Source organism: Trachinotus anak, unplaced genomic scaffold, assembly GCF_046630095.1.
Source record: "Trachinotus anak isolate AG129_WGS33_773 ecotype Australia unplaced genomic scaffold, CSIRO_AGI_Tana_v1 ptg000031l, whole genome shotgun sequence".
Taxonomy (NCBI): Eukaryota; Metazoa; Chordata; class Actinopteri; order Carangiformes; family Carangidae; genus Trachinotus; species Trachinotus anak.
The window spans coordinates 4,037,617-4,050,226 of NW_027273882.1; the positions used below are offsets into that span (position 1 = coordinate 4,037,617).

The window sequence follows — 12,610 nt, forward strand, 5'->3', positions numbered from 1 at the left end:
CAGGGCCATTAACAAACCTAAGAAATCCGATCCTTTCAGTGACATAACGTCCTGAATGGCAGATTAATTTTCTGTTAATGCGCAACATGTGTGGATGAATGTGCACTTTTCCCACAGATTAACCTTCTGAGGTCGCTCTGTTGTTTGCTCTGGTAATACAGGTGTGCACTGTATGCTTTGAAGCGTAAAAAGATCCCACGTCATGCATCAAACGATTTGGATTTGTGACATAAAAATGCATGCCATGGTGATTCGACACTTCTGACAGCCAACAGCATGTGGTCTCACTCCGTCCTCCTTTCTCTGAAACATCAAACATCCGTGTCTTGTAAATGATGTGAGGAAAGAACCGATCTTTACCGGTTCTGTAATGGGCAGAAACCACATTCAGATGGTCGTCTATTTGACGTTAGCACCGCAGCATTGCTCATCGCATGGGGAACAGCCACGATGATGTAACAAAGGAAGAGAAATATCTGTGGTTTTGGTGGGGCATTAATGTTTTTTTCTGTGTACCTGACTCCAGATTGGTGGCTTTGTATGAGGCTTCAGTTTCCCACCACATGACATAACGCACTCGCATGAGGGCTTTCAGATCCTTTTGATGTACTCCGAGCCATGTGGTCGTTCATCCTGTGCCGGAAACCGTGAGATTACGTTGAAAGGAAAAGCAGATCTACTGATCCTTTAAACTTGCCTCAGCTCTTTGCACAGGACGTCAGGTGGAACAGAGATGTATGAGGCTCATAAAGTCACCAGCTCATAAATTTTTGATTCTGCATTACCAACTATTGGTTCTGGATCATATGAACTGATATATGCGCTCATGTAACAGCAGCGGTGCCTCGGCAGGACTTTCTGTACGGTGACAGGAAATGTGACTAAAATATAATATATTAAAACTGCACTATTTTATTTGATGCTGCTCATAAACCAATAAGGTTGTATTTATCTTTTTCAAACTTTTTTTGTAATTGTCATTTTATTCTATTAATTGAAATCTTTTCTCAAACCAACATATTTGCATGTCGCCCCCACTCCTCATTTTTAATCAACCATTACTCAAGTACTATAGATAAATACAGATTTGAGGAACTTGTACTTTACTTGAGTATTTCAATTATCATGCCATGTAGTTATGTAGTAATAGGTTTAATTAACCAACGGTACATTAAAATTCAATAATGATTCAGTATATCTTATTCAAATGACTATTAACCCAATACAGGATATATTCTTTTATCTAATACTTTCTTGTGTCCTGTCAATTTTTAGATTTTTCCTATAACTATTTAGGTTTTATGATTCATTCTAGTCATGCTAACACTTTGACTTGAAGACAAAACGTGACTGAACTGTGTGAATCTTTAATTTCACAAATCAAATCAATCTCAGAAATGACGTTGATTATTAAACATTCATCAATTGAGCAAAAGCCTCATAACTGTTACTTCATTGTGTTCTCCAGAGGTAATATAGAGGTAAATAATAAATATTATCATTGGTTATTATTATTATTATCAATTACATAACTGACATTTTTAGTAGAGACAGTTTGACTGAATCTGTTTTGTTTGTTCACCAAAGAAGTAACTTTTTTTTTATTGCTCATCTAAAAAACCTCAGTAAGAGAGGATGATGGAAAAACATAAAACGGTTTAATTGAAACAGCAGTTTGCTATAATGCTAATTAGTGGTAATATTACTGTAACGTAAGTTGTTTCAACATACTTTCCTCAATGAAGTCTATAAAACACTTAATTTCACTGTCGAATCTTTTAGCAGACCATGGGAAATTTACTGTTTAACCATGGTGGATTTACTGACTCTGCACTCATGTGTCTGCGTGTGTGTGTGGTCATCTTACAAGCCCAAAGCTTCCAGTTCCTGCTGGCGGCAGCACGTTAACGAAGAGACTTGGCATTTCTTACAGGATCTCATTATTTTGGGGGAATTTAAAAAATCTTTCTCAGCTCGGCAGCGTGTTGTTGTTGTTGTTCAGCAGTGAACAATGTACTGTGTACTGGGAGCAAAATTAATAGAACAGGTGTAATTTCTTGATTGACTGAATTATAGTTCCTCATTTTCTTCTGTGAAAGCTCCTCAAAGAAACCTTTTGTTGTTTATTCAAATATCAGCTCTCACCTGTTTTCTCTCCTCGGTCTCCTCGATCCCCCTTCTCCCCCTTCAACCCTCGCTCTCCTCTGTCGCCTGAGGAAAGAACACACAAAGTGAAGATTATATAAGCTTGTAAATAAAATCTCAACTGTTAAAGCACAAGTCTCACACAGTCGATGAACATTAAACGTGACCCCCATTAACCCTGTAGATGCTGAATAATTATAGACTCCTCACAATCTAATTGGACTTTTGAGAACAAATTGTCACGTTTCAATGTTATGCCAAACAGTTTATTTGTGGTTTATGCTATTCTAGGTGGTTGTTTTATTTAATCTCATATATTTGTCGTCACATGTCCAGGGTCCATGTTGGCGCATGTGTTTTATTTGGTGTTTTTCTTTTTTCTTTTGTGAATATTTTGATTGTGCCATATGTACGTTGTTTATGACAAAATCAGATCATCACTTCTTACAAAACACAATCACTTAATACTACAATACTACACTGTACAGTGTAACAGTGTAAACGCCAGAATATTACAGTGAAAAATGGCCAGAATGTGACTTTTTATGTTAAGTTTTGCTAAACTTTTCTTATCAGAGTAGAAAAAGCTTCTGTAACTTTATGGTATATGTTTAATGAAAAATGAAGAAACCTCAATCATATATTTATATGTAACTAATAACGTCTGCTTTTTAATTAAAGTCCAACAATGGCAGACCTACAATAGAACGCTACACTCACAACCAACACTCGTCCTAATGTTTAACACAGTAACAACCACAAAGTAGCAAAATGGGGGCAGAAATGTGTTAAATAACACGCAGAAGCTTGAAAATCCACACATACCCAGAGGAAAGAGTAGTTCAACCAGAGACAGCTTTAAATTTAATAAAAGACCCCTTCTCTACACATTTCCTCTCATTTATAGCCTTTTGTATATTTTTAGCAGAAGCCTCTAAAATAGTCAGCCCTGTAATTCCCTCGTGATATGAGCATAAAATGTAAAAATTAGAGGATACTACCCTGCGTCCTGTGTTTAATTCACCTCTAAGTGTTGGGTTAACATTAGTTTTTTCTGCTGCAGAGCTGAAAGAGAAGCAGGAGAAAGAGAAAAATAGACGTACTGAAAATAGATAACTTTTGGACTGCAATAAAGAGACCAGTGTCAAGGTCAATTCTTGGAGTATCTCTACAGAGTAGATATTTGCGTGGTGGAAAAGTTAGTGCACTGCAAAACCACTGAATCAATATCAGGAAAAATCCTTTCCTTTGTGGTTTCTGCATAAAGACGGTAGGTTTTCACACGACACCTCCCTCCAATCAGCAGCTTGGATACGACTTTTTCTCATTTGTTTCCATTTCAAAATATGATTCTCTTCCAAACGCAGGACAGGACAGAGTCTGTTGTGCTGCCGTTTGTTGCTAATTCTCAGCTTTGAAACCACAAGTCTGTTTTTGCCATGAGGCTATAAGAGGATCAGCTTCAAGTCGGCAGTTATCCCACCATTAATTTGGCTCGTTTTTCACATCTGAGACCACAGGTTCAGCTGCCAGCCGAGGTGGCACTCAGTCCCACCTACCATGTGTGTGTCCATGTGTGAGTTGTGTAGCTAACACTGCACCACACCCTGCCTGTGACGCCCTAAGCTGTCAGGATCACCTCAGTTTTGACCACATCCTTAACAACAAAATAACACTGCAAGGAAAACCCGAACACATCACTAAGCTACTGTTGAGCCACAGGAGATGACAGATGCATTTCATTTGAAACTGTGAGTAATTTCAGTGCTAATGGGCCTGACTGGCAGCAATGGCTGCACATCTGAAATTTAAGCACTTGAAACTTTACTAATCAACAGTTTTTCCTCCGGGGATGGCACCACTTTTATTTATTTTATTATTTCAACAGCCATTGAATGTATGGTCATGAAACTTTGTACAGACGTCCACTGAGCCCAGAGGACGAATACTAATGAGCTTAATGATCCCCTGATTTTTTCTCTTGCTCCACCAAAGTTTTCAGTTATCCAGTAAAATACCTCAACATGTACCAGACAGATTTACACAAAGTTTGGCACAAGCATTGATGTCCCCCTGCAGGATGATTCGTAATCACTTTGGAGAGTCTCTGACTTTTCATCTAGTGCCATCATTAGGTCATATTTTTTATTTCCCCAGTACTTTCCTTCACAGCTTAATACCTGAGGACATCTCCATCAGCCTCAGCTGTACTTTGTGTTCAGTGCTCAAACATATGCAAACGTACCGAGCTAAGATGCTAAACTGTATAACTGATAAACATCAGTGTGTTAGCATTGTTACTGCAACATTAGCATTCAGCTCAAACTACTGCCCTGTATACAAACAGCCTATAATGTCTGCAGACCTAAATCCTGCTCATAGTAACATTAAATTAATTTACTTTGTTTATTCTGAAAGTGGGAGCTCAAAGTAAAAAGACACATGGCCACAACAAAAAGCAGCATCGCTGAGCTTTTTAGTCTCTTTTAGTGAGTAAGTACATGTTATTTAAATAGCAGACGTCACAAAGGGCTTCACAAGCAAAAGCAAAACAAAATTAAACAAATCAAGTCTAAACAAATGTGGCTTTTTAAATGTGTAGTTCCAAAGTGTAGGAGCAACAGCCTCAAAAGCACAAGTCTCCTTCTGTCTTGAACCTGCAGCAACAAACAACAAATAAACCCTGACCTCACATTTCTACTGGTGTTATATGGCTGTAGTGGGTTTTTTATGTAGGCAGGTGTCTGTCCATGCAAGTCCCTGAAGGTCGCTACAAGAATGCTGAACTTGAATTTGATTGGAAGTCAGTGTAAAGAAACCAGCGTTGGAGTTATGAGAAATCTTTTAGAGGTCTTGGTCAGAACCAGCAGTTCAGGGATGCTAAGACAGGTGAAGAGGAAATTACAGTCAAGCCTGGAGGAAATGAACGCATGTATTATCATCTCCATCCTTTAGTCCCTTGCTTTGGTTTTACAGCCACCAAATTAACTACATCGTTCAGTCTCAGCAAGCTCATCAACCTTACTTTAAGCAGCCAGGCAGCTGTTTTCAGAACAAAGCTCTGATAAACCCACTGTGTAGCTGTCCAAAATGACAGGGGACAAATTTAGCAACCAGCTTATGGAAAAAGCTGAACTAAATTACCCAGATGTTTCTCTCAGAGGTTGGTGTAGGCTACAACAGAGATAAAACAAGAATAAATATTGGACTTCATTCATCAGATGTAGAAAACCTGACTCCATTGACTCCTAAAGTTGCTCCATGTCTGCTGGACACATTATAAGAGGGTTATGTCTAACCACCTTATAATATAATAATGTTTCAGGGGAGAATCCAAAATCTTTAAACCCTAAACCCAGCAAACCCAGATGATCGGTGATGCTTTAAAGCCAACACCTTACACACTCCCTGCTCAGTCTACCCACTATTCATCTATAAAAAGAAACCATGAAGCTTCCCAGTGCTTTTTTAACAAGCTTTTCAGGATCCCTCCTCTCTCCACAGCTGAGCGACTGCCTCACTCTGAGGCCCCGTTCACACCAGATGGTCTACAAACTCCTCACCGGTTTGTTAAACCCACCACCAGACCCCAGGCGGGTAAAAGCACAGACGGACATTGTTGTGAACTACCAGAGTGTAGACGGTCAAACATCCGCGAAGATCCTTGTTTTCTTCATCCTGTCTCCACTTCTCTTTAAAAACCCCTTATGAGTGTGGGGTTTTGAGCTGCTCTTTACATAATGAACCTGTCAATCAGACAATGTAGCAGCACCATAGTTTTTCCTGTGTCACATTAATAAATAAATAATTGGAAATTTGCACCTTTGATCAGTTACAAGCTTTATAGTGGAGGGAGCAAAGAGACGAGACAGGAAATGGATGCTACAGTCATTATAATCCTGTTAGCATTTGAGCTAATGAGCCTGATCACTGACAGTTAGCTGCTGTGACTGACTATCTCTAGCATGTTTCCAGCTGAGTATGACATCTCCGGTTTTTTAATGATATTTGCTTTCCTGTACTTCTTTCACAGATTCACAACTACCCCCATTAAAAACTCATAGACCAACTACTGTCTTCAGCTTTTACCAGATGTGCGTTTAGCTCTCTGCTTAGCCATGAACAGTGTGGGTGGAAGGAATCATAATCAATATGAAAAAAATCACCAAAAGTTAAGTGAAGTCTGGTTCTGAGTGTTGAGCCATAACAACTGAGTGCATGCACGCACACAGACGCCAACAGATCAGCCTGGTTAAAGGTTTTGAGAGCTTCGGGCCAAAACAGGCTCTGTGGGACTCCAACACTGGACACTTCAGCCAAACCCAACTCTGACTGGCAACAGCTGTTGGCTTGACACATACATACACAACGACATGCTGACACAAGAAAGACTGCAGTGCCTTATCATGTTAGTCACGGCTATGATTTCTTCCAAAGAGCTCTGTGTGTGTGTGTGTGTGTGTGTGTGTCTTAGTGTGTTTTAGTTGTCATTGGCACTGTCCAGCTGGTGACGCCAGACTGGAAATATCAACACCCCACAAGTTGATGTAGATATAGACCGGTCTGGATAAATGGATGGATGGAGTGGATGGAGAGGAGGGAAAAAACTTGGAAAATGCGTATGCTCGTGTCAAAGTAATATAAATTTGCAGAGCAATGGAAAACGACTGGTAAATCAGAAAAAATGAATGTTCCTTGACAGCACATAATGATACACTGAGCTGCCTTGACCCTGTTAAATGCTTATTCTGAATTTTTGCATCACACATAAGACGTGTTAGCCTTCTTGAACTCTCAAAGATGCATGAACCCTCAAGAAAATTCATATCCCATAACTGGATGAGTGATTGCTCTGAGAGTCTATAGGTCACTGCACCTTTGACAACAACAACATCCTCCACTCAAGGTGATTTATGAATCCACAATGTGACTTACATTAATTTTAGTGCCTGTTTCTCAACTCACAGGTGACAATTATCTATGCACTAATTTCATGGTAGATTTGGAGTCTTTTAAAATGATAGCCTGATGAATGGGGGGCCAGTAATAAAACTACAAAGGGTTTATGGTGCGATAGAAGGAAGAGACAGCTGATCAGTAGATGAACGTGCAGGCAGGTATCTTAAGGATCCTTATATCAAGTTAAAATCATAGGTGTATTTAGGGGAACTGGATATAATGCTCTAAGATGGTGCACAGTTTCATTAAAAGTTGCTCATTAGGTGCATTTGCTGGGAGAGTTGTTAAGGTTTCCACATTTTGGGCTCAAATGGATGCACATTAGAGTCCCACTCTGCCTCCCAAATGGCACAAAAACAGTGATAATACACCTCTGGGATAATTTTTAATCTTTGTTGTTCCTAACTGTCAAACTGTGGTATTACAAAGAGTAATTCTGAAGTGTTTATGATGCTTAATGAATACTTATGATTGCACATAGTAAAATATTTTCTTGCACCAACTCGTTTGAGAGAGCTGAAAACTGATTTGATAAGCACAGGCAGTTGTTTCTGCAGAGAAGATATGGATCATTAAGCAATTTTAGCTTCCATGACTAAACATTGAAAGAAAACAGTGCCACCTGTTAGTGATGTAAGAAGTGTGAAAGATTCGGTTGTGGTGAAGAATTCCCAGTAAAGAACTTTTTCACTTTGGTGAACAAGCCAACATTTCTTGCCGCCGTTTGAGATCTGATTCTGTCTGGTTGCAAGTCTGAAATGATTTGAGCTGTGAACATGTTGACAAGACTCAACTGTGAGTTGTGCAAGACTGCAAGGAGTAACAAGCTTTTTTTTTTTAAACTTATGAATAACATGCTGCTGGGTGGGTGCCTCACTTTAATGTGCCGTTGCCCCATAAAGCACACAACCTCCTACATATTTTCTAGGTTATGATTATTATATTGTCCTCAGATTGTTAAGTAATCTGTGCTCTATGTTTGTGTTTTGTATCAAGAGATCAGGTCGGCTTTAAATGGTGATGAAATCAGTAAAAATTAGAAACACTATAAATAAGATTATAAAAAACATGTACTGAATAATATGAGATACATGACCATACCTCTAGGTCCAGCAGGTCCAATGTCTCCTTTTTCTCCCTGAACACCTTCGACCCCAGCCGACCCTTTCCCACCACGAGGGCCCTGCAAGCCTTTCTCTCCTGTAAAACCTGAAACACAAATACATACAGATCAGTAAATGACTGGAAAACTGGTCTGGTCATAACATGCAGCAATATAAGTCATCAGCTTCTCCTCGACATGAGCTATGACACCAATACCAGTGCCTTAACTATTGCAGCTTTTATCTGCTTTAATCTGTTACATGCATGTGATCAAAACAGTTGGGTGCAGATGTTTCTTTTTCCTGACAGTTTTAGAGAAACTGCACTAAATACATCACTGCTGGAGTTGGTTGTGATTGGTTCCATTAAAAAAATAAAAATTTTGAAACTTTCTAATCTGCATTTGAAGTGGAAAGCATCAAATTCAATTCCAGTCTGTGAACTAGAGGGGTTGCTTTTGAAAGCAATTTGAAAGGAGGGTTTTGACTTTGACTTGCAGACTTTGCAAACTTCATTGCAACAGCAATTTTAAAACAAGGGGCAATGATATAAGAATTTGTCTTCCCTCCCCAGCCTGACATGATCTAAAGAAGATACAGCAATGTTGGAAATGATGCTAACGTTGGTCTGTCAATCTGCCAATGCCTCGCTCCCTGACAGCTTCCTGACGCTGGAGGAAAAGCACCATCTTTTGCTCCATAAAGGAAATCCATCAGATTTCTTCTACCCCGTGGTGCACAATGAGAGCATTTGTTTACAGTAATCACACTGAAATGTCTCAAAATTAATGTGGTAATGAGTTGTTGATTGCACTGCTGAAGTGACCAAAGTCTTGTCAGCGTACTCTGACATGCTCTGATTACACTGTTGTGACTGCTCAGCAATCTGAATGAAATAATGAGACAGGATGCTTTAGAGCCAGAAACAGAAAATAAACCGATGATGGCTGGTGTCATGTTGTCTGTGGTTTCCTGTTAATAATTACCTTCTCAAAAAATTGTTGGAAAAATGCTATCAATCACATTTTGGAGCTGGTGCAGAAGTGGTCTTTGTGTTCTGCAGGACAGTCCAACTAGATCATTCAACGAGTCCAAGAGGATTTTTAGCTGCTGGATGTGATGACAGATTCCTCTGGCTTCATTGCAAATGGAGTAATAGGAGTACATGTGCTGAATTACAAACAGATTGTATCGTGGGGGTGCTAATAGAATGGGCACATTTTTTTATCATCAAAAATTCACTCAATTTCTGTTAATGCTATTAATTACACTGGTTTACCCATAAAGCATCCCAGCCTCTATATCAAGTTGGCTATTTCTTTTTACCATTTTAAAAATATCTAGCTCTAGTGTTACTGAAAATATGAATACTTTTGATTATAAATGTAGCCTCACCTACTTGATTTGACAGTTATCCTCAATAAATATGTAAAACATTTAAATATAAAACATTCAAAACAAACTGAATTGTCCTCGTCACATCACCACATAAAGATAAAAATCAACATATCCTCACTTAGTTCTTTCAAAAGACCATGCAAAAAAACTTTCTTGACCTTTTAACTATGAACTACCCATGATACTGTTCATCTACCAACATGTTACTTTATGAGACATCATGCTCCTGATCTATGTCTGGGTCTTTTCAGGTTAGCAGTGTTTTGATTTGAGTCTATTACAAACCTGAAATAAAACAGAGAAAGACTGTTCTCTGTTTTATTTCAGGTCATGTCTTCTACACAAGTTGGGCTGAGGTTTTCAGGTCTTCTTCATGGGCCCAGATCAGGCTGTGAAGACCTCCAATTGAATATGAGTTAATTTGTGTTTTTTGCCATTTTATATACTATAATATGTTTATTATTTTTCAGATAAAGTTTCTTTATCATAAAGAAAGTGTAATTTAGCTTATATTGAATTATATAGCTCTGAACCTCTCTTCTGATTGGCTGACTGTTTTCTGAGTGATTGAAATACAATTATAGGAGATTTCAGGTAAGGCAGGTATCCTGTAAGGTTGGATGGTGGATCCAGGTGGGCTGTGCTTGGGACATGAGTGAGAGCAGAGACTGCTTTGTTGTGACATCACAAAGTTACAGAAGTCCCGACAGCTCGTTTTAAGATTCAGTTTCTGAATACAGGCTGTGTGCATTTCTCTGTGGACTGAGCTCTTTGATACTTTCACAGTATTAATATAGAACCTAGACCTGCTATATAATAAAAAAAGACATGGACATCTCACTTAATACAATATGGGACCTTTAATGTCTCATGGCTTAAATGCTGTTTTTGGAGATGTTCTGGGCTGGAATTCTTTTTATTAATAAGTTAAAGATAAAATAGATCACATCTAATACAGAATGCATTGCTTATGGCCTGTGACTGTTCATCACCAACAAGAGTGCTGATTAAAAATCCTCTTTCCTGAGAGTCGACTGCTGCCACTAAAGGCAGGATCTTGCTGAACATTGGGGGTAGTTCTGTTTTGTCGATGTGTTGGTCTTGGGCTGGGTGGGGGTTGGTCCATTCACTTTTCAGTGTTTTTATGTTAACTAATAAAGAGGCTTTTTCTTTTCCCCCCTGCAGTTAAAAAATCTTTTTATGCACTTATTCCTGGAACTATGGGTGGAGGTGTGGGGAGGGGTTCCTCCCTTTCAGCAGAAAGATAATGCTTCTTGGAAACATCATGTGAGAGTTGCAGTTCATCGGCCAGGGAATGCGGGATGGATGATGACAGGGGAGGGGGGAGGGTGATGACTCAAGAGGTACCAAGCTGGAGGGGGTCTGAAAACATCTGGAATTACATTGTTGTTCACATGTTGTTGTTTTTATTTTACAGTATCGATGAAAAATAGTCTTTTAATGGTAATGATGTGCCAGTTCTGCCTGGATACATGCTGTGGTTTACAGGGGAATTACCTGCAAGACAAAGATGGATGACACGTCCCACTGGCCCTGTCCACACCCTGTCTGAAAATAAATCACTATCCAAAGTCTAGTGCTTTGTTTTCCTAAGTGAATTTATTGCCCTTTTATTGTCTCTGCTCACTGTGTTATAAATGTAACTGAATGTAATCACAAAAGCAGGGCTATGTCAAGACATTGGCCAATGTCTGCTTTGTGTAAGAGGTAGATTCTCAACTTTTAGGCCACTTAAACCTAAATGCTGTTATAGAAAAAAAGGCTTGCAACTCAAAATGCGATGTTTACTTTAGACATTTATGGGGCAGGTACATTTTATGGCCAATGGGATTGTAAAACTCATCCAAAAACCATCCCAGTCCAAAAACTCAAGGGTGTAAATCACACATTTCTTGATGTTGACATTTCATCATCTCACTTTCATTAAATGATAAACGGTTTAATCCTCCAGTAGTTCTGTGGAATCACTGATCCCTACTTTCTTACATGTGTCACAGAGATCGAAGTAAGATGCTGCCAGAGCTGTAATTCCACAGCGTTTCCAGGATTTGTTTGCAGACAACACCGCAGAGGTTTGCGGCATTGAATTCATGAACAAAATTCAGATTAAGGAAGTTATTTTTCCAAACTATGCAAAAAGCCAAGCTGCATTTTTAAATGCACCTGGTTGGCAACACATTCATTTGAGTGAGCCATCCCAATAAATTCCACAGTACATGTGGTAAATACTGCGTTAACACTTGAGGTCGGAGGTTTTCAACCTTTCCCGATGTTAAGTTTGTCTGACTCCTGTTCCACATCCTAAAATCATCATCAACACACAAGTCTGAGGATCTGAGAATGTCATGATTTTGCTGTTTTCAAAGCAAAAGCTCAAAAATGATGATACAGTATATATTGTAGCTTATATCTTTTTTGTTTAACCATTATATAACTAGGCGATTCCCATCGAGGATGGAAACTTCTTTTGCAATGGAGACCTGGTCAAGACAGTAGGTTAAATGTTGCAGCAAATATAAAAACACCTGATTAAAACAGGTTTAACAATAAAACAGATAATTACACTACAGAATTTAGTCAGTTACAGTAAAGTTTACAATAGTCTTAGATTCGTACAATGATTATATACTGTCTTAGTACTGTGTACTGGATACAGTACATAACTGCTTAACCTTGTTTTAATATTTGTCACGTATATTGCCAGTATTACAGGGGTTGTCAGTGAGAAGCCTGAACATGAATTCTACTGGAGCATTTGACCATTTTCTACTGGAGCATTTTGACCATTTGGTTGTACCCACCTCTCAAGCCAGTCAACCCAGGCGCTCCGGTGGGCCCAAGGGGTCCAGTGTCACCCTTCTCCCCCTTTGGTCCTGGAGGCCCTGCAGAGAGAAGGAAAAAAAAAAAAAGATCAGAGTTGACGACATAGTGCACAAAGCGTATGATGCAAACAATGCAAATGCCGCTTCAAAATCTGTCGCTGA

General features: G+C 39.1%; 1 protein-coding gene across 1 annotated transcript in view; it reads right to left on the reverse strand.

Moving 5' to 3' along the window:
- The window catches only part of scara5 (scavenger receptor class A, member 5 (putative)), an 81,447-nt gene that overhangs the window by 18,067 nt on the left and 50,770 nt on the right, over positions 1-12,610 (reverse strand). The window contains exons 8-10 of the mRNA XM_071467554.1: positions 12,428-12,508; positions 8,206-8,313; positions 2,146-2,211 (exon numbers count right to left, since the gene is read on the reverse strand). Of these exons, the coding sequence (XP_071323655.1) occupies positions 2,146-2,211; positions 8,206-8,313; positions 12,428-12,508 (255 nt within the window). The remainder of the gene's footprint in view (positions 1-2,145; positions 2,212-8,205; positions 8,314-12,427; positions 12,509-12,610) is intronic.